General features: G+C 39.0%; 1 protein-coding gene and 1 long non-coding RNA gene across 5 annotated transcripts in view; one reads left to right on the forward strand and one right to left on the reverse strand.

The window, feature by feature from the left end:
* LOC120397531 overlaps positions 1–10,889 on the forward strand; it is a 37,515-nt gene extending 26,626 nt beyond the window's left edge. The window contains exon 4 of the long non-coding RNA XR_005593846.1: positions 10,653–10,889. This is a non-coding gene — a long non-coding RNA (uncharacterized LOC120397531). The remainder of the gene's footprint in view (positions 1–10,652) is intronic.
* The window catches only part of YWHAZ (tyrosine 3-monooxygenase/tryptophan 5-monooxygenase activation protein zeta), a 30,921-nt gene that overhangs the window by 1,217 nt on the left and 6,211 nt on the right, over positions 1–23,493 (reverse strand). For 3 of the 4 annotated variants that reach the window (XM_039523494.1, XM_039523496.1, XM_039523497.1), the window contains exons 3-5: positions 4,453–4,576; positions 2,081–2,244; positions 1,897–1,992 (exon numbers count right to left, since the gene is read on the reverse strand). In XM_039523494.1, the coding sequence (XP_039379428.1) occupies positions 1,897–1,992; positions 2,081–2,244; positions 4,453–4,576 (384 nt within the window). Of the gene's footprint in view, positions 1–1,598; positions 1,683–1,896; positions 1,993–2,080; positions 2,245–4,452; positions 4,577–23,493 lie in introns of all 4 variants that reach the window. The other variant, XM_039523495.1, reaches the window with a different exon arrangement.

Here is a 23,493-nt window from a genome sequence, read left to right on the forward strand (position 1 = left end):
TTACTTTTTAAAGGCTTTGTCATTGGGAGTTTGCTGCTCCTCTGGGAGTTTAACTATCGGCTGGTCAGCAAACCCTCCCCCGCAACCCACTGAAACATGTAGCATTAAGCCTGTAACAAACATCCTCTCAAATTCAGTTCAGGCAGAATTATCCCTCCCTTTAAGACCTTTAATTTGAAGTCAGATGTCTTTCCTATTACGGAAGGCCAAGAGGAAAATTAGACTTAAGTTATCACCAGGCCCACATTCAAGACTAAGTGTGGATGTGCTTCCTTATGAGATTCAATGCCACAGACAAACATCCCCTCAAATTGGTCCTTTTCAAGGGAGAAGCAATCAGGTCCTGCCCTGAAAGGAAGTGCCAGGTACAGAAAGTTCTCCTCCTAGTTACAGGATAAAGGAGTAAGCATCACAAATCTACACAGAAATGTCTCTCAGAGTCCAGAATTCAGGACCGTAGCTAGACACCAATGCTTTCAGACATAGAACCAGAACAGAGATCACCAACATATTTTGAGTCACAAAGTTTAAATGCATCTATTTTCCACCAGGGATAAGAGATTATCTCACCCACTCTCTCTCATTTCCTCTACAGGCAGTCTTTCAAAGTCATTGCTAGCGCAATGTGATTTGGAGCATCTCTCTGCCTCAAAAGGTGGAGCTCCAATCACATCCCTTGGTTGCCAAGGCCCTCTCAAGTAGAAAGACCTTAAGGGGTTTAATTCTTCACTGCTTTGCACACATCTTAAATCAACATTCACTCTTGTGCAAAGACAGTATAAAATGCTACAAATTCAGAACAGTAGAAGTTTACACTCTCTTTGCATATGTGTAAGTGGCGCAAGGCAGTGGAGAATCCTATGCAGGATCTGCAGCCTTGTTCCTGGCCTGAATGCTGTGCAGATGCCACACGGTGAATGCTCCTTGCTTAAACTTTAAGCAGCAGGAAAATACCTAAAACTGACCAGAAAATATATAACAGATGTGCTGAGTCATGATATCTACCAGGAAACAATTTCAGAAAACTCGCAAGCCAATCTAGATTCATGCTGTGGATAGCAGTCAGTTTGAGTAACCATGAATTAGAAGTTGCTGTCCTGTGGCTCACCTGAAAATCTTCTGGATAGCATTGAATCTAGAGAAGTTTCAAATCAAAAACCAACATGACCAAAAAAGGAAACAAGCTTATTTATACTGGTCTTAGTACTAAGTTCTAGTATATCTACCTCACAAAATATTTGTTTGCATAAATATCAAGTAAGCGGGGGGACCTTCTGGAACATGAGCAAGAAAGAACTATTTGGTGGATATAAAAAAAAATCTTACTGCTGAGGCAACTGACACTAGATGATATTTAGCCATTTAAAATTACACTAGGGACCCTCTCTTTTTGGGTCCAAGCCTTATGCATGTGATCAGGGTGGACCTATTACACAAAGGTGAAGAGTAGCTCTAAAAAGTTTTTCCAAAAGGATGTAAAGATTGCACTTAGTCAAAGCTAACAATACCATTTTTAGGTGATATAACAAGGGATATAACTTAGTAAGTGAAAGTTAACCTACATTGCAGCTTGTTTTTAAAAATGCTAGATTCCTTACATAAGCCAGAAAGTGTAGTTATTCAATGATGTAGTGGATTTGCCAATTGTGGAGCACAGAAAACTGAAAGTTGTGTCAATTGACCTTGGGAGGCAAAAGTGTGAACAAAATTTAAGTTCAGGAGTATTACAACTTACTACTAACAAACATGATTTACTTACATGTTAGACATAAAATAGTAGCCACCAGCTAACTGTTCATATGCTTTAGTTAGAGTCAAGCAATGAACAAAATGCTCTATTCATGGTGACATGCAATAAAATTCCTTGCTTAACAAGCAAGTTTTAATGGTACTTACTGTCAAGTTGTCTCTCAGTAATTGCATTATTAGCGTGCTGTCTTTGTATGACTCTTCGCTTAACGTATCAAGTTCAGCGATGGCTTCATCAAAAGCCTAGAGGGTTTAAAGAAAAAGTTATTGCCCATATAGTATAGATTACATAAAGCATTTAAGCTTTTGATTCTTTTTAAAAAAAACTTACAGTCTTTGCAAGGGAACAGGCTTTCTCCGGGGAATTCAGAATCTCATAGTAAAACACAGAGAAGTTCAGAGCCAGACCTAATCTGATTGGATGTGTTGGTTGCATCTCCTTTTTACTGATTTCAAAAGCTTCTTGATACGCCTGTTGTGACTGCTCCACTATCCCTTCAAGAAAAACAACATGTAAATAATTTAGATACATTTACACAGCTGTGTTCAAGACTTATGTTTTATCATGTACCTAACATGAGTAATATGGTAGGGTTTAGTTTCCTCATTAATAAGGAGATCTTAGCTTTACAAATATTTTCACAGCATAGTACTGTTTTTAAAACAGTTTTGCAGAATTAGCCAGTTATCAAAGAAACATGGCCAAATAAGCTTTGGCCCAAAATAAGCATTAAAACTTGATGGAGATAGCTGGTCAATATGTAAAGCTGAATTTGCCACCCAAGCATTGCAGCATTTTAATAGTTCTTAGTAAAGAATGAAGAGGCAAGGTACAAAAAGTTTAGCATAAGTTTAAGAATTCTGGTATCTAACCTATATGTATAAGACTACAATTTCATCTGATAGTGTCTCTTTAATGCTGCATTAAATCTACCTTTTATTACAGACAGGGCTGGCAGCATTGCAGATTAATGTTGCTCCCACATTTACCATAAGCCCCTGTTTGCAATTGCTTATAAAACTTTGTGAAACTATTTCTCCTACACAAATAACTAATATGCTACTATTATGTAACGTGGGTACTAATATGTAACTTGGGGAATCTTCTCTTTGTTGAGGGAAGCCAGTCAGTCTCTGGGTACTGTTTTGGTGCCTTTGCACTGGACCCATACACTATTCAGTTAGGGTTCAATGCAAAGTCAGTTCTGAATAGTTTGCAAACAAAGCAGAAGAGACTTACCATGAACTTTTAGGGTACAAGTTTAGAATTAGAAGGACAACCTTTTCTTGGCTAGACTTACTACAATTCTACAGTATTTTAAAAAATAGCTGACAAACTAGGTGTTTGGACCCTCAAGGACTAAGACTAAGCTATAGGGGTACTGCTTACGCTTGCTAATATGTCTACTAGGTTGTTACATGTTATCATCTATATAGATAGAGTAAATAGGTAAAATTAGTTTCTAAAACAATAAGCAATCCAATTTATGGGATCACAATACAATTCCTAGATCTGGACACTTCACTCTGGTGCTGCTACTTGGTTCCCAGTGGTTGAAAGAATTATTTGGAATTCTGAGACTACTAATAGTGTTTGATGGCAATTGATCATGATCATTAAGTTCCCCAGGCTTAATTCTCACAAGTCAACATAATATATGGAGAGCCTGTGACAGATGAAATGAATGTACCTAGGCTTTAAATTTAATTCACAGATGCAAAATTGTCAAACAAGTTTTAACACTGAAGATAAAACTGGTAGGTTCATGAATTGAAGGATACAGAGAAGAATCTGAACATTTTTGTACGTCTGGTAGAAACGGCCAGCTATATGTACAATTCTACAACTTCCAAGGGTGGGACAATCTGATCTGAGCACCCCATCCAAGGAGTCTATGTTGAAATAATCAAAGCAACTCAGGCCTTGTTCTGTCAAGCCTTTAGACCTTTTAGGCAATAGCTCTGGTACCCTTCACAGGTATTTAGTTAATACATTCCAGTGTTTATACTGAAGTTCAGGTGAAGGTAGCCAACTACCTGCAGTTTGAGGGGACAAACCAGTTTCATCTGAAGACTCAAGGTTGCTGAGTCATTAAAGGTGGCCAAATAAATTGGAGGTTAGGTCTGTCTTAGCTCAAGAAGACAATTCTCATTCCAGTATATCATGAGTCTGGGTCATTAGCCCCTTCTATTCCAAGGTGGGTTCCAGCCTCCTTGAGGGTCAATACCTAGTTTCTCTGCTATTTTTTTAAATACTGTAGAAGTGTAGTAAGTCTAGCAATAAAACTAAATATTAAGCCTTGCGGAGAAAGGGTAGGGTACTGACCCTCCACCCAAAGGCAGAAATATGAACAGAGATGGCTGGGGCAAAGGGAACTCATCTCTCAATTCTGAAACTAGGGATAAACACATATAGAAGCATAATGGTTGACTGCTTCAGGAGTGTTCCATAACCAAACACACGTATGCCACAGTGGGGGTCTGCAAAGCACACTTGTAAGGGAGAATCCCTGGTGACACTTGTTTGAGACCTATTGACCTACCACATTTAGGCAATAAACTGGGAATTTCTATAACCACAGAGCTAAACCACCTTTTAATTCTATTTAACATTAATCATCTTCCAGAATCAGAGAAGGGCACTATCCCATTTAAAGCAAGCCCATTTTTTGACAAATTTAACAAGAAGCTGACATACTGTACCTTTCTTGTCATCCCCAGCAGCAACCTCAGCCAAGTAACGGTAGTAGTCTCCTTTCATTTTCAAATAGAAAACTTTACTTTCTGCTTGAGAAGCGTTAGGAATCAAGAACTTTTCCAACAGAGACTAAAATCAAAACAAAGAGTACTCGGTTTTACACAATATTGTAGAGCCATCAAATTAGTTATATTGCAGGTTTTTCAAAAAGTCAAGAAAACTTGGTTCTGATAAGCTTTAGTTAGCCTAGCTTTTATCCACTTCTTTGCTGAATATGCCATGTTGCCATCTACAGAAGGAATTGTTTTAGGTACAGAATGTTCAACAGTACAACACACCTAAATAACTGAAATGTAGGGTAACTGTAATGCTTATTCTTCCAGAAAGTGGAGTGTCATAGGCAAACTGGGAAATTTTTCTTCAGCTACGGTAGTGTTAGCGCTTACATAGCGACAATGTGGCATCTAACTCCCAGGCTACATAACAATTTTACATTTGTTTGAAGTCACTTATTAGAGTACCTAAAACTTATCTGTGTAACATGCCATACTTAATTCTTGACTGTTGTTCTAGCATATTCTTCCTTAACTCTTTGATTTAAAATGGGTTATCTGGGAAGGAATGAGTAACAGTGCCTTGAAGAGGAGCAATATATTTATACTTCACATAAGACAATGATTACAAAAAAATTTTAGTTAATCCTCGGTTTATAATCTCTCTACTTCAATCTGAATACAATTCCATTTAGCTAGTTGTAAATTATTCTCATAATGGAATCTTAAACTGAGGACAGTATGTCTGCATACGCAGCCTAAAATTTTAATAGAAAGATAGAAACAATGTTACAAACATTGGTTCTCAAATGTTGTTCCAGACATCACTAAAACCTCCAAGTTTAGAGTAAATTAGATTTTGATCAGTAGTGGAATAGAAGCACTATTTAAAAACACTACAGTACTTGGCTCAATGCAACTATTCAGCTTGACACTTCTGTACCTAGTAGTATTAACTGTATGTTACACTGGGACATTATTATCCTAGCAATATCTTACATCATTTAATGGTGCATGTTTATAATTATGTTAATAAAACACTGTAGCATGTTTTTGGCTGAAGTGTAGCCACTTTGCTTTTCCACCATAATAAAACTGGCTAAGACAAATTAGTCATCTCTAGTACTTGTCTCTTGACTTTTCAGGACATTTCAGATTTAGCATGGTAGTCAAGTTCCCTCCCCCAAACTGGGTGCTTAAAGTTAGGCACCTACATAAACGACTCAGTTTTCTTCCAAAAGTGAAGCCCACTTCTTTAGGTGTATAACACCCAAGTTGAAAAAGTTGGGCATAGCGTGTGTCTAAAGTGGAGTGAGATTTTAGAGGCAGTTACACATGTTATAATTTAAGGATATCTGTGGTACATAATGTTAAAGTTTGGCAAGAGACTATTCATTAACGGTAACTCTTCTGCTACCTAACTTCTACAAAAAACTAACATTTCAACTTTATCTCACACTGTTCTTAGATTATCCTTTCAAACTCATGATAGAATTGGGTGGGTGTGTGTTCAAGACTCCAGAACTACGGACAGTTTTGCAGCACTTACTACTACATGGCTGCGCTAGGAGATTAGTTGGAGCAGAAGCAACATGCATGTTTCCTTCTTGGGAGGGGCATTAATCCCCATATTCACAACACACTTGTAACAAATTCTTATACTGGCTCCTGTGGTACCAGATTTGGCAAACAGCATGTGAAGTAGCAGGAAAAACCATGCGTGTCATTGAGTAAAGTGATATGGGAAGAGTGAACCAATTAAAGGATGTAGCAATACTCTTAAAAAGGGTCGCTGTTAATTTTCATAAGTCATTTAATACGACTTGAAGACCAACTCCACCCAAATTCAAGATGAAAAACTACTTTAAGCCAAATGTCTCTCCATCCCCCAGTAGATGGGGATAGCCAGGATGTTGGGTGGGTGGGTGGAAGCAAGACTCAGACCAGAAGAAATGTCAATTGTCTATACTCTAACAAAGTTAAAGAAAGCCCAGTAGTATAGTTTTAGTACTGCATACTGCTAGCATCTTTCATAATATTAGTGATTTGCACAGCATCTTAACTCCTGTGAAGTAGGTATCAACTCCTACAGATGCGTAACAAAACACGAGATAACTGATCGGTGGGTTCTTGCCTCTGGCACGAATGGTCGCAGCAGGGCCAATCCTTGGACAGAGACTATCCAAAAGCAAGTTAATGTCACAGCGAGGGAAAACACCCTAATCTTTGTTCTAACCAAGCACCCTTCAAAATTTTAGCCTTATGACCTGCTTTTCACAAGTGCCAAGAATTTGCAGCTTTCATTAAATTCAGTGGCGATTCCAGGTATTCCAAGAACTAAAAAAAAAAAAAAAAATAGCCAGTCCACTCATTCTTAATTATAGCCCTGAAAAGAATGTCTACCAGATTAGTTAGTATGCACATAACCCTTAGGAACAAGTCCTCACCCTCAGATAAGCCATATCTACACATTCTCAGTTACAAATGTCAGGAAATAGAAATTACCCCCCAGAAGTTTTCTGCAACATGGTTCCCGCTATGCAGAAGAATAACTAGCTTCTCTTATGAAGTCTGGCAGTTGGCAACCAGTACCATTCATATCCCTTTATTAACAAATCTCCACTGCCACAGCTCCAGGTGAAATTCTAAATCTATAAAAATACCCATTGCTTAATACAGGCCTGCACAACTTGTAAAGCGGCGAGGGCCACATTACTCCAAAGAAAACAGCTGAGGGCCACCACCCCCCGGCCCTGCAGACCCCCCCCCCCCCCCGCAAGCACCTCCCGGCTCTGCCGAAACACCCCGCTCCAGCACCGCCCAGCCCTGCAAAACAAACCTTCCTTCCCCAGCACCGCCCCACCAAAACAGCTGTGGGCCAAAAAGGAAGATTGGGGGTGGGGAGGTGATGGGGAGCCCTCAGGGGCAAATTAAAGGGCCCGGGGCTCCGGCAGCTGGGGGAACCCCGAGCTTTGCGGGCTGGGGCAGGGATTTAAAGGGCCCAGAGCTCCTGCCCCTGAGAGGAGCCCAAGCCCTTTAAATCCCAGCCCCAGCCCATCCGCTGGAGCTGCGGACCGGATTCAAAGGGCTCTGGGCTGCCCGCAGCCGTGGGGAGCCCTGAGCCCTTTAAATCCCAGCCGTGGCCGGGATTCAAAGGGCTCTGGGCTGCCCGCAAAGCGCCGTGTGCACGGGATTCAAAATCCCCCCCCGCGGGCCGCACAGTGAGCCTCCGCAGGCTGCATGTTGTGCAGACCTGGCTTAGTAGTTTTGTTTGCTGGCTGCCAAGTGAAGGGACATATTTGCACTGGTTGTAGAAAGTATTACTAATTAAGAAAGCCTCTTCTACAGCTGAGATGTTGGCAGCGCAGCCAGCTGCTCGGAAAATGAAAATCCTGTATCATGAAAAAATTACCCAAGTAAGAGAGGATATTGTTCAAACTATTTTTTTAAAAAGAATCTTATGCTAATGAGAGAAGTTATTTAGCTACCAGCGCTCTGGAACAGCACAAGGTTAAAAAGTCTGTCCATGTCTCTAATGGTGAGGTTGAGTGCCTTTCTTAACATCAAGTAGGATGGGCAAAGTATTGCCCAATATACTTCAAGGAAGGCTTCGCTCATGACAAGTACATTAAAGACCACTTAACATACTGATCATTTTCTAAAAATGTTCATAAGTAGCATTTATGGTTAGAAAAACTATTCTCCATTTTAGTAATCTTTCAGTGTTATCAAATGTCTAGGAAGCGTCACTATTTATACACCTCTACCCCGATAAAACGCGACCCGATATAACACAAATTCGGCTATAATGCGGTAAAGCAGCGCTCCTGGAGGGTGGGGCTGCGCGCTCCGGTGGATCAAAGCAAGTTCAATATAACGCGGTTTCACCTATAACGCGGTAAGATTTTTTGGCACCCAAGGACAGCGTTCTATCGGGGTAGAGGTGTAGTCTGTATAGTAAGTGTATCCTGTTTCTGTGGGTCTTTCACAGAAACAAAGGGAGGGAATTTTAAGTTACGTGTTAGTAAAACAGAAGTTAGCAACAGGACTCAGGACAGATATGATATCTAAAGCTTTTTAAAAAACGATTAAGCTTTGAGTTTCTTGCCAGTTGATCTATGCCACCATTTTATGACCATGAAGTAGACCTTGTCCAATCTACTAATGAGGCTCTGATAATGACAGGCCTGGAGAGGCTCTGCCAGGATTATCGAAAATGCCAATGACAAAATTTGCAATTTAAGCATTTGACAGACGAGCCAGCTCACTAACATATACAACAGTCTGCTCAATGAAGAAAGGCTGTTACAGCAGTTTAATAAATATTTAAGTTGCAAAAGCAATGCCTTTTGCCTAGGTTTTTCTCTGTTTAGTGCCTCAACATTAATTGCTCAACATTGTGAACTACCGTCCCTTCAGAATCTCATCTTGTGGCCACAAAATACGTCTGTAATTAAAAGTGCTATTCTTAGGACACAGCAAAGAGTTTGTCTAGCAGCCAGGAGTTTTATGAAAGGCAGGCAGAGAACAGAAGACATTGCACCATTCTTTCGGTTAGCACTGCAAGACCCATGAAAGTTTACCATCCCAGGCTCAAGATCTACTTATATACTCTTACTATGATACAAAATATTGTTTGTCCATGGTGAGTATCTTTAGATAAAAGGAATTCCTTTTTCAAGGCTGAGCTAGGTAGAAGTACAAGATTACACCTCATCAGCCCACTGAACACACAGTTTATCTAAAAGGGATACAATACTCTGGTATGAAAATTCTTTAGTTCTGGTTCAGGACAGTGGCCATTATAAAATGCCTCAGAAGGTGTAATAATTCCCTCAACACACCTTGAACATGAGAGTTATGCATTGCTCCCCAACCCCTGGCAGTTAATGGGCGAGCACATACTGAAGCAAGGTCATTTATCCCTTATAAGTTATCCTAGCTAAATAATTTAGCCATGGAGCTTATTCTGGGTAAAGCAGCTAATCCTTTGGCTTCAATATCTTGGGGCAGTGAGTTCCACATTTAAGTACAGATAGTACTTCCTTCCATCTGTTTTAAATGTGTTGCACTTCAATTTCATTTATGTCCCCTTGTTCTTTTATTATGAGAAGAGAATCAGGTGCTCCACCACTGTTGATTCTGTAGACCTCTAACATGGTCCTTATCAGTCTCCAAGGAAACAACCTAATCTTTCCAATTTCTCATATGACTGGGGTTTGTTCCTGCCTGATGGTTCTGAGATGGTTCCTGGATAACAAAGTAGTATCTTCTGGTTTAGAAATGTCCTTCAAGAGGGCTGCACCAGAGAAGAGTGGAGACTGCAGATAGAAGGAGTAAGATATCCTCCAATACCACGTAGATCTCTTTGCACTCCAGTGTGTGGGGGTCTTGGTGGTCAGCACTGACGGTACAGGAGCATCTTTAGACGTGGTGTCTTCTTTGGGCAGATGAGTTGGTACTTGAGATTCTGGGGCCACATTCATTGACAGGACCAGTGGATCACGGACCTTACGCTTTGGTACCTGCTTCTTCTTCCAGTCTCAGGGGTTGTTTTTTTTTTTGCAGAATGTTCCTTGGGGTCTACAAGTAAGGGGTCATCCGACTTTAGTGGGCTCAGGGAAGGAGCACTTCTCTTATGGGTGGTTTTCAACTAAGTTTGTCCTTGTGCCCATGAAAGTGTCCCTTGCTTTCATGGGAATCCCTGGGGAAAAAAGTCTTTATGCTTAGAAACTGAGGGCTCCACTCTTAAGCATGTGCTCAGAGGGGCACTGCTCAGTTGGTGAGGCTGATGTATTTGGTGTGTGTGCACGCGCACACACGTACTGCCTGGCCCAAATCGGAGACACGCCTCATGGCCTTCTCCACTAAGTGTTTTCTAAGGCTTAGCCAATGGACTTTGAGAGTTCTCAGTGGAAACTGGCAACAAATGCTGCACTTTGTTGAAATATGCATCAGGCAGCAGAGTCAACATTGGTGTTCATCCCTGATGGAGGAGGACACAGGGCAGGAGACAGTTTTTGAAGCCCAGAACTCTGGACATTGCCTCCCCACTGTCAGGGACTATACCCAGTCTGGGGAAACTACACAAGCTATACTGAAAACTAACTATACTACGGTAAAAGAATAACTATTTAAAATCTTATTTACAGGATTTTCTGAAAGGCTGGAGCAGGAGAGGATGCTGGATTCCCAGTCAGGCCATGGGATGGTAAGAAGGAACTGAGCGGGCATCAACCCGCACTGCCTCTTATGCCTGTACTTAGAAATGCAAGGAGATCTACTATGCATGTGAGGCCAATGGACACTGCTTGCCAAAATCTTCAGACTTGGGCACATGGTATGCGTGGGTACCTCACATGTGGAATACACATAGGGACCAGCACTTAAAGAGGTAACTTGGCACATTTCTATCCCAACCCCAGGGAGTTTCATTAACACACGCGCACACACACACAAATTTAAGACAGATTAAAAAAAATACAATATAGACAACTTCAGCACAAGCTTCACTAATCTGCCAGTGAATCTCAGTCCTGATCTACTTCTAGGCTTATGATGAAACAGCCAAGAACATGTGTTATAGTAAGGAGTAATATCCAGTAATCTGCAGTGGCACGCTGTCACTGCATCTTTTTTGCCTATTAGCTTAGGCTAGATTGGAACTAGTGATCTTAAAGATATTTATTGTTCCACTCTGAGAAGTGACCAAAGCAAGAGATTTTTCCACTATTCCAGCTGTTGAGAAACCACCAGATAGTTAGAAGATCAAGGCAAATATGCACATTCAATTTGCACTACTAAAACATCTACACATTGTAAGTTTACATGGTGGTTTACAAATGTAGCAGATATGTTCTTTCCCCTGAGGGACTACAGTCATTTAACGCATTGGTTCCTGTGGTCCAGCAACATGAAGTTTATCCCAGAGATGCTTACTGTTCTTCTTAAATGACTAAATAAAAAACTTACATTTTGCAACGTAAGTGCTTTTCCTTCATGTAGGCAGTGTACATACTGGAGTTATGAAGTTGTGGTCTGGACTTCAACTGAAGACTGGAATGCAATCCATGGAGATTAAAATAGTTCTTTGCTGGCATCTGGTGCCTGAACTACCTTTCTAGAAAAGTGTGTTCATTCACATCTTTTGGTGAAACTAACCTGGTAGGAACAGGTTACTTAATTCAACAGAAGATGTTAAACCAATGTCCTACTTAGGCCAGCTGCTTCTAGTTCCAAGTGTGTACACTGATGAAATTGTTGATGAAGCTTTCAGTAAAAGTGAACGTTGCCACCTGGGGATTCTGAATAATTAATACTGTACCTGAGAAAGGTTACTGCAATACAGTGTTCTATTTAAAAGTATTTCCCTTCTGACAAACAAGGGCAGGTCATTAGGAGTGGGCTCACTTGTCCCAAAGATATCAGCTGCTCATTAACAGCAATATATCTAATTTAAGAAAAAGAATACAGAAGAACTCAGGAAGAATAAAAAAAAAATCAATGATTTAAAAAAAATGGATTTTTTTTTAAATTTAAATAGTTTTTTTCCTCAAAGCATTTTATCAAAAAAATCCAATCTAAAGATAGTTTTAATTAAGATACATTATAGCTCAAAGATATCTCATCATGGAATAGGGATTATAAATTCTAATTCTATAGCATGAGACAATATATTCATGTAATGATTAAGAAAAGTTTTGTGAATGAGTTCCAATAGTTCATAGATTGGGGACCCAATCTATGGTGTTTCAGGGGCTTCTCCATAGGATTATTTAGGTTAATCTTTCTATCTACCCAATGGGACTCAGTGCTCAGTCTAGAAGATACCATCAGAGATGCTTAGTTTTGCAGTTCTCAAACTGTGGATTTGTGTCTCCAGAGATAACATGCTTGTTAACTGAAAAAATGTTCTAAAATAAATTAATATATAGAGGTGAGAAATAACAGACCTCAACCCTATTGTCCCCCTGCAAATTTGTGTTCTCAGAGTCAATCCCTTACCTCTGTCTAAAAGTGCAACATTTCAAAAAGTTCAATGAATAGAAGATTCTTGGGGGTGGAATAGATCTGGACAAGGAGAAGAAGTCTGGAGATAAATGTGGGAAGGGAGGGACAAGCAGTGGAAACAAAGTGAAACTGTTTGAGCAGCATATTCCAGAAGTCTTGAGGTCTTTCTGAGTGTAGCCTTCATTTATTTGAGATCTACCATACCATTGTCTCACTAGAAGGGAAAACCTATAGTGGCAGCAGGCCATAAGAGAGACCCAGTTTAGGAATATTTGAATGAAGTTCCACTACCTGTGGATAAGACAGACATGCGTGCAAAATGCAAACCCTGCAACAAAGAAATGCAAGGCCCAGTTGCCTGAATGAAACATCATGAGAAATGTTCCTTCTCAGGAGGAAGCTGCGTTGATAATGATGAAAGGAACATGTCTGAACATGCAGCATCTTCAGGTTGGTAAACTTTTTTATTTCGTTCTTCTGTCTTAAGGACTGCCTGTCTTCCTTCTAGACTATTCTTGAATTCTCATGTTTGAGCAAAAAATATAGTTTTTACTCTATGGTACTATCATTTTAGATGCAGTTGTGATAAAAAAAATAAATAGCTGAAAAGGACTGATCTTCCTTTTACAATTTCACCTTTAAAGTAATACTGAGTGTCAGTGAATGCAATGAGTAATACTAAATGAGCAGTACAGTAATAATAATTAAATAACTGCATTGACTTATTTTGTTTAGGAGAATCCATCCTCAACATACAGGATTCTGAAGACTATCCACCTCCAAGATCATCATTTTCTATAGTTTCAGAGTTATCTGCCAATGATAGTTTCTCAGTGACATCATGTATGTCAGATGGCCACAGTTATCACCTGTAGCAAAAAGAAAAAAAATCTCCATCATCTAGAAACAACCACAGATAAGAACCAGCAGATTACAAAAAGAGGTAATTGATGAAAAAAATGCCTGGTTTGTTTATGCAACAAACTCGCCTTTTCGTATGATTGAAAACCCACACTTCATTAACATGGTTCAGTCATTAAGACCAGGATACAGTCCACCCAACAGAGCAGATATCGCAGGTGAATTGCTTGATAAAGTGTATGAAAGAGAAATTGAGCAGTGTGCAAAAGGTCTAGAGGGTAAAATTGTTAACCTGAGTCTTGATGGGTGGAGCAATGTCCACAATGATCCTGTTGTACGTGCTTGTGTGAAAACGGAAGAAGGGAACAATTGATACATCAGGAAATGCACACACAGCAGAATATTTACAAGTAGCAGAAGTAAAAGCTATAACAAACTGTGAAAAAAAAAAGCAAATGTCTAGTACACAGCTTGGTCACAGACAATGCTGCAAATGTATCCAAGCTGAGAAGAAATTTAGAAGAGAGAGAAGTGAGTCCCAAGCTAACAACATACAGTTGCAGTGCTCATTTGATGCACCTCCTAGCCAAAGGCTTCAGTGTTCCACAAATAAAGGCTAATGTTGAAATTGCAAAATACTTCCATAACAACCATTTTGCAGCAGCTGCTCTGAAAAAAGTGGGAGGAACCAAGCTAACTCTCCCACAAGACATGTGATGGAACTCAGTAGTGGACTGTTTTGAGCACTATATCGAGCACTGGCCAAATCTGATGACAGTTTGTGAATAAAATTGTGAAAAAAAAATAGATGGCCCGGTCACAGCCAAAGTTCTCAACACTGGGCCTAAGAGAAATGTTGAACACATGCTGAGTACCCTGAAGCCTATTTCTGTAGCCTTGAACAAAATGCTGGGAAATAGCTGTTTTATTGCTGACGCTGTTGAAATTTGGAAGGAACCGAGTGAGATCTTAAAAAGAGAAATATGCAATGACAGAGTTAAATTACAGGCATTAACAAACAAATGGAACAAGCACTATTTCCAGCTCATTTTCTTGCAAATATTCTCAATACTCGGTCAAACCTTAACTGCTGAAAGAAGAGGAGTTGACTATGACATGGACATCCAGCAATCATCCCTCCATAATGCCAACTATAATAAACTTCAGAGCTAAGGGTGAACCATTCAAGAAATATGTTTGCTGATGATGTTTTAAAGAAAGCTTAAGCACTTGTATTCAGAGACTGTTGAAGTGACCATCTCACTTTTAACAAGTATCAGAGGGGTAGCCGTGTTAGTCTGGATCTGTAAAAGCAGCAAAGAGTCCAGTGGCACCTTATAGACTAACAGATGTATTGGAGCATGAGCTTTCATGGGTGAATTCCCACTTCGTCATGCATCCGAAGAAGTGGGTATTCACCCACGAAAGCTCATGCTCCAATACGTCTGTTAATCTATAAGGTGCCACAGGACTCTGTCACTTTTAACAGTAGCTTCTTCCGCCGGTATAAGAAAGAATATTTTCTTCCTTTGGACTAATTCATTCAAAATTGAGAAATCGCTTGAGACCTGAAAAAGCAGGAAAGCTTGTTTTTCTTTTCCAGAAAACAGGAAAATGAAGGTGAAGACGACTGAGTTATCTGCAGAAGCCAGTATTTTAAGTTTCTCATGTTGACCTGGCTGACACAGTAGATTTTTTTTTAATATTTCGTTTAACTATTTTAATTAAAAACAATTTTAACAAAAACAAACCTGATTTTAAAAAATTTGAACGTTTAACTAAATTCAAAAATGTATATGCTTGTTTTGTTAAAATAGTATATGTTTGCTATTGAAGAAAAAAACCCAGACTATAACACGTTGTTGTTTTAGTTAAATAAAACAACGTAAATGTCTGTCTGGTGAGGTTCTTCTCCTAATACAGCATGGCAAGAAAATCCTCCAAATATTAATGATTAACCTGTTGAATTGGAGATTGTTTACCTCCCAATGACTTCATAAATATCTGCTTCAGTTACCTTTGGTAAATTAAATAACCAATCATTCATTTTCTGATATAGCTGTAAAACTAATCTGAAAAGTTTTCAAAATAAATCACTTAAATGCATAGAGTGTACCTTCTAAAAAATGACACCTACCTCTATCTCCAAGTTGTGAAGAATATTTATTAAGGTTATAACCACCAACAAGAATGCACTTTTATGCAGAAATCCATGCTTAAATCGAGTCTTCCTGACTAGTGATTTAAATCAAATCCACCCTGAAAGAACTTATCCTTACTTATGAAAGGTTTCCTAGAAGTACTAAAATAAAACTCAGACCTTATGTTGGAAAGACATCAAACTTTAGGACCAAAAATTTGAAGGCCTGCATCTGTAAATGTGTTGGACTGAAAATAAAAAAAGCTAGTTTAAGAACTCATATCAGTGTCATGTTAGTTTATAGCAAGATCAATGCAATTTTTTTACCATTAATACCAAACTTATTTTATAATGTTATATTCAAAATTAATTTTGCTAAGGAATGAAAGGGATTAAAAGTATCGGAGGATAATTTACTGCATTTTACTGATTAAGTCTTACCAGACTTGTCGTTTATGCAACCTATTTCTGAAATGGACCTCCCTATCCCAGGACACTGCGGTCTCATCTTCAATTAAAGCCCTCTTGAAAACCCATTTCAATAAGGCCTACAGACATTACCACACTTTTCCTTTATATAAACAAGTGCTCTATTACCACCTTCTGAGTCTTATTTGATTCTGTATTATAAACTTCTGCAGGCAGGCAATCAGATCTGTGTCTTGTATAGCATCAAACATTGGTACTTAAAACTGGCTATATTTTGTAGAAACTGCCAAGATTATTTCAGTATTATCTAAGTTGCAGTAGCACTTAAGCCCCAATCAGGATCAGGGCCCTGTTATAAGCGGTACTGTAACAGGAAGAGTGCCTGCCTAAAAAATGCTTTTAGTCTAAAAAGGGATACAAGTAAAACTACCACACTTGATGGTAGACTCTTGTCGTCATATTAATTCCATATGCAAGATATCGTCTACTACAAAGAAGTGTCGTGTTTCTTTAAGTCAGAATAGTAGGGACTGGAGTAAGAAAGGAACATAAAGAGAGACAGGAAAAAGAGCAAGAAACACAGCAGATAGAAAAAATAAGGGTGGCTGGTTGATGGGCGATTAGTGGCTCTCCATTTGCCCTTCTACACTGCAAATCAGTGACAGTCAATCAAATCTTTTATAAGATGTAGCACATTTTGGTCTCATTTAAATTTACTTATGTAGTTTTGAGAGATTACAGTTCAGAGCTGTAAGACACTTCCCCAATTTCCAGTGTTATTTATGTTGCAAAATGTACTTTTTTAATAAGTGCTTTCCCTTCATGTAGACAGTGTACATCAATAACTGGCCATGCATAAGATCAAGTGCAACATTATCCAATCTGCCTGAAAACTGGACTCCTCTGAAAGCAACAGCAACTCGGCATTCTACAATAGGCAAGGGTGCCATTAACTGCCTTGCAGCTTAGTGCAGGTTATATTTTACAGCATTATGGATGTGATGTTTCAAATGCACTGCTTAAGAGGTTTTTCTCCCCACCAATGAAGTTGGGAAAGAACATATGTTAGACAATCTGAGTTGAGTTATTTTTCTGTGCACAAACAGCACAAGGAGAAAAGATCTCGAGCTAGTCTGTGTTCCAAATGGAATTTTATATTAAATCTAAACTTATGAGCATGCCAACAGTGCAGGACTATCCAAGTGATCTCCCATTTTAGGACTGTACATCTACTTTTTCAGGGTCTCACCTTGATCAGATTTTATGATAAAAACTTAGATATTTTCTTCTGCAATATACACTGGATTTGTAGTTTTATGACTGTTTTCCATCCCACAACTATTAAATGTCAGTTATGTCTGTGGAGTACGAAAGCCATCACTTACAAAACACAAGTTTTCTGGCTTCTTCCCATACATTTGTCTTTCTCCCTCTGCATCATGAGAGAGAAAACAATTTACACAATTGGTATAATTTGATAAATGCAAATCAGTGGCAGCTTGATTAATAAAATCATTTAATGCTATCTCAAAAGTTGAAACTATTGCCAATAAAAAGGAATCTTTAAGATGTCAGTTTTCTCCTAGTTTGAGGATCACATGGATACTATGTACTTAGCATTACCTTGCTACAGGAAGCTTCTAGGGAGAAGCCTCTTCAGATGCTCTTGATTACAAGAGTTCTGTCAAGAGCTTTAGGCTACCCTGTCCTTTACTATTAGAGTAAAACACTTCCACCCTTTTCAGACTAGCAATTATAACAAGTTAGCCAAACACCAGTTTTATCAGGACTTACTCATAGAGGGGAGTTTCCCCAATGGTAAAAACCATGAATTAATATGGTTCAGTCCAGCCTAAGCCAGATACATAAACATGTGTGGCAAGTAGAGGGATCTAGTTCTGAGGCACACCTAAGATATGCTGTTCAAATAGAAATTTATCTGAGCTTAATCAAAACTGGTTATTAGAGGTAGTGCGGCCTGGAGGAACGAATAAAGGATTATTAGTAAGGCAACTTTATTACAATAATTTAATCAACAATCCATTGAAAGCTACAAGCAACAGCAGAAGCACCCTTCCCATCCTCTCTGGGCAGGGGGTCAGAGGGAAAAAGACAGTCTTAGTATTAGGCAACTGACCAAATGTGTCATTTTTATTTTGCTGCTGTCAGTTTCCTACTTGTTACTGGCAAGTTCATTTTTAAGTTCTTGCAAAAGTTAAAGATTAGATTTGTTTGGATGCCTTCATATAGTCCCAAGCACTGTGTAGTTCTTGCTATTCAAGCTAGACATTAAAGTCAGGTTGGAATTAAAGAGGGAAAAACAAATGGCTATCAGAAAGGTGTGCTCTCGCTTCCAAATACTGACTGTTCCATGAAACTTGTACTGGCTTTTTTAATGTTCCTGCTAGCACTTAGCCACTATGGTGATTGGGTGCAACAAATACATCTAGCTAGATCAAGGCCAGAACACACAATATTGACAGTTGTCCTTTCCTTTGTCCATACAGCTTTATTGTTAAGAATGAGCCACGCATCTTAACTGTGTGGGAATCCAGACACTTTGCTATCCTGTTAGTGAACCAAAGTTTCATACATTTGCAGAAGAATTAATAGACAAATCAAATGTAGTCATTCTGATTTATATTACACCAAATTGATCTGGGTAGCTAGCAGTCCATCTCAAACTCAAAGCTACCCATGACTGACATGGAGTTTCAGTTCCACTTTGTGATAATGGAACTGTTAGCAGCATATTAATAGTTTGACTAAAAAACTTTTGTTAGAGAATTAAAGGAAAACTCTTGTTATTTTAGGGTATGTCTACACTGGAAACCTCAAAGTGCAGCACTTTGAAGTGCAAGTGTGGTCGTGCACGAGCACAAGGAGTGCTCTCAGTGCTCCTGGTAATCCACCTCCACGAGGGCATTAGCTCCCAGCGCTTGGAGCCTGTCTACACTAGTGCTTTAAAGCGCTCAGACTTGCTGTGCTCATGGAGGTGATTTTTCACACCCCTGAGCCAGCAAGTTAGAGCGCTATAAAATTTAAGTGCATACAAGCCCGTAGCAAGTTCCTACACCTTTGTGACAGAGAAAAGAGTTCAGATAGGTACAGCTACAACCAGGAAGTAATTCTCACAAATTAGCAGTGTGAAGTCAGAAGACGCAGTGAGTTTGCACCTGCCTCCTATTCAATACTTTGACAACTATACACTGAAGCCTAATGGAAAGACTTGTAGACAGTTAAATCAAGGAGACTTCATTTAGAGTCTTAATGGAAAACTAAAAATTGAACAACTATAGCTAGTAATATCTCTGGAATATACTGGTTACCTCCAATGCATCACTTGTAAATCCAAAAGTTTAACAATTTAATTCATGAATTTAGAATTTTTAAAATTCTTTAGCATATAATAGTCTAAACTAATGGTTCTAAAACAGGAAAATAGATATAACTTAGATAATATTTTCACCTCAAGGTCCCAGAGACACAGACAAGGTTTTCATCTCGAGGCCAAAAGACCAGAAACATCAAGACACTTGATCACGGCCTTCGATAGGCCAAGAGACTACTTACACTTGATCTTAGCCATGAGACCGAGAAGCGACTGCTAATGACTAAGATTTTTCAAGAGAGCCTAAGGGGACTAGGCATTCAACTCCCACTGAATTTTAATAATTAGAGCACATAACACTCTTTAGATGCCTTTGAAAATTCAAATCAAGTTCTTGATACAAGTTTTGGCTAAACTCCTGCTGTGTACTCCAAGAAGTTTTGAACACAGGACAAAAAATCTGAACTGACAGGGAGACTAAATATCAAGTCTACATTTAGAAAAGATGCTAAATGGCCATAGAATTACATGCAGTGATAGTACTTCCATGGAAGTACTGAATATCTTTTCCAACAAGTCTTTCACAGTATAGTGAATTATACTGTATCACAAGAGTTAAGCAATGCAGCTGCTGAAAAATCCACTGAACTCAACCAACTGCTTCACTGTTATTACACCATTACAGCCCACCAGTCAACATGCCAGAAAAATTAGTAGGCACCATGGGCTGGAAGTAGGACACTAAAAGTGGGATAGAACATATACAATGAAAATATAGTCATGTATGTCCCTCTGCAAAAGCATTCAGTGGCAACTCACTCCCTAGAAAAGCCAAATAGGGGGTGTTACTTTTGCTAATGTTACTCATTAACAGATGATGCAGAAATATGATTAAGTACAGATGGAATGTGGTAAATATGAATAGGTGATAGCATATTAACCACTTCCACTGATAAAGATATATCTTTATCAGTGGAATATGAAATAGTGTTTCAGAATGGACAATCCTCAGAACTAAGGCAACAAACATCCCTGCTGCAGCACTTTTTGCGAACAAGCAGTCACTTGGGTCTGTTCTGAAGCTACTTATGCTCCTTCACAAATACATAACATTTTGTTTTTTTATATATGCACTTCAGAGAACTGTATGCCAAAAAAATACAGGTGGATGATTAAATTCTGCCCTCTTCCTTCAGTTCTGTTACTAACCAGCTTTAGGTTGCAGTGAATACTTATAGCAAGTGTAAGTAGATGCACTTCCATGAAAAAGTACCACTGTAAACCTTTAACTCTGAAATTAGTAAGAAGCACTGTATTAGACACAGTGAGGAAGAAGGCCTCATTACCTCAATCAAGGACAGACCACTTATCCCTGGATTTTTTGGCTGAGCAAAACAAGGCCCTAAACTCAACTGCATTTTTCTGTCTAACAATAACTTTGGAACATCGCATTGATCAATTCCAAAATTTCAGGGAGTGTTCTAGGCATCAAAAGACAACTCTATTGATTTTGATGTAAACCGAAATACCACAGACATCCGATTCAGAGAATAATCAGGCTTCCTGGTACTGCCTACACATATCAGTGGCAGCAATTTAACTGGCTGTGTGGCAAAGATATTTCTGTGAGAGGCCAGACAAAGTCTTACAGGGAGGTTTTGTGGGAGAAAACTCTAGTGAGTGGACGAAAGGAGGGATATACAAGGGAAGAGATGTGGGAGTGGTGATGAGGGAAATCAAGGACCCGGAAGAGGAAAAGAGGTAGGAGGCATGGAAACAGTGACCTGCAGTCAGCGAAGGATTGGGAAAGGGAAAACAGAGCCCGGGGAGGGAGGTGCAGGGGGAATGGAGAGCACAGACCCAAGCATGGAAGAGCTGCAGGGACTCCCCAAAGCAGAAAAGCAGGGAAGGTGGCACAAAAGGATCTTAAGAGGGCAATGGAGGAATTCAAGGAGCCCCTAGTGTGTGCAATGTGCTAGGCCTATAGAATCTACAAAATATGCATCCCCCAGTACTACTTTCCATTGTAAATTGTCAGCTATTGCTCATGTTTTAAGTGAGCACCTAGCAATTGGCATAGGCCAGTGCTTGTCTGAAGCCCTGCATTGCCTTACACCTGTTAAGTGTTTTGACAATGCCTGTACACATACTATGAAGCATCAAATCCTTTAGAAAGTATTCCATGACCATTTTACCACACTTCCATTTCAGAATAATTCCAGTTTAAATGGAACTCTGGCAATACCAGGGTCACAGCAGGTCAGCAGCAGAGCTGGGAACAGAACCCAGGTGTCCCAAATCCCAACGCAGTGCCCCAACAAATAGACTGTGTTCATGCTATTTATTTTCATCTACCACTTTTATATGTTCCCAGCAAATTACAAACATAGCATCATAAAGCTCCAGCAGAAGCAATAACTGCCACATTCTGGTAATGTCACAAATGCATTAGCCTAAAGGGCTTCCTCCCCCCGCTTTCCTAATCTATCAATTTAGCAATTAGGACATCAATTAAAACATATAATCATAGAATGTCAGTGTTGGAAGGGACCTCTGGAGGTCATCCAGTCCAACCCCCTGCTCAAAGCAGGACCAACCCCCAGACAGATTATTACTTCCACAGTGAATTGTGGTGCAATATTTCATACCTTGCAGTGTTACCTGAATGACCCTGCAAATACTGAGGGAGAGCAGCAGTTTAAAAAATTCATTTATTTAATGACCAAGTAGAGTGTGAAAGAAAAAGCAAATACATTAATTTAAATGGAGCTTGTTAGGGAAACATAGGGAGCCTGAGTAGTTTTTGCATGGAACTTTGTAAGGGCCATGAACTGTATAAATGGAACTTTGTTATCCACATTTAAGATCCAGTTGTCTATATAAAAGCAGAGTCAATAACTATGCTCTCTGGTCAGTCTCATTTCTCTCTGAAGTTATTTAGTTTGCTATGTGAATAGTTATAGGCTAGTATAGAGTCCAACTACAAAAACTTGTAATTACATTAAGTCTCTTTTCATTTTCACTCAGATAGTAATATCATGCAAATCCCTATGTAGAGTATGCTACTAAAATATGCTGTTGTAGGTGAGTCACTCACCTAGTAACATGGGCTAAAATGAATGTGGGCTAGATTTTACTGTTTGCCCATCTCACGTCATTGAATCTGGTACAGAAACTTCTTTGTATATACTAGTTTAATTAATGAGTTGATCTGGGACATCTCATCAGTCAAGAAAGAAGAGTGAGTTTAGCTATAAATGTTAGTTCTTTACCTAAAATTTTAACCTTGATAATTAGGTTGCACCATTGAAAGCATTTTTAAAACCAGTCACTTGGATACATAATATAGTAATAATCAAACTTTTTTTTTTTTTAACCTAGCATTTAGAAGAGCAATTTTCTTAAAAAAGGTCACTGCCCAGGGCATTGTTTCTTCTGGGTGGTGGCTTAGTCCAAACAGGTTTAGTTTTGATTAAGAATAACTGGACTGGCCACACCCAGATGAGTAAGATTTTAGCTGGCTGAAGTCAGTTAAGTATGCTGAGTAGTAATGATCAAAACAGATAATTTATATTTCTGATCACCAAATACAGCAAACAATTTAAAGTCTCTTCTGAAATCTGAAGGATAAAAAAAAGCCTGTCCTTGTGTGTGCTTATTTTTCCACATACAGATACTTTAGATTAAAACATGTTGAAATAGTTTAATATTTTAGCTTCCTGCTTTATTTTTTAGCAGGAACAATTAAAACCTTGTTTCAGAATCTGTTTTTCATACTTGAGAAAAAAAATATTTCAGCACTTGATTGCAAACACTGCTGTCTGCAATAAATCTTTCAGCAGAATTAAGAAATATTTTATGAAGCTGTTGGCCTTAAAGCTTTATGAATCTAGTTTACAAGGCTGAGTTTTGTGTTAAGTCTGCACAAGCAGTGTCCCTTTCAAAAATCCTGTTCTCTCCCACCAATATGAGACCTACTGAAATAAAATTAGGAATTAGCAGCTCTGGGTATTAGTCCTTAAACAGATTGAAGCACACTTCACATTGAGAAAAAGTTGTTTTAATAGTGTTACATCTGTCTAAGCCAGGCAGTTCCATAGGCACTTTAAAGTTATCCTTATATTAATGTTAAGACACATTACAGCCCTGTTTGCATGGGTACTTCTAGTGTGCCAATCACCAAGAAAAATAGACCCTAAATAGAACTAGACAGTCAGGATGA

This window comes from Mauremys reevesii, linkage group 2, assembly GCF_016161935.1.
Source record: "Mauremys reevesii isolate NIE-2019 linkage group 2, ASM1616193v1, whole genome shotgun sequence".
Lineage (NCBI taxonomy): Eukaryota > Metazoa > Chordata > Testudines > Geoemydidae > Mauremys > Mauremys reevesii.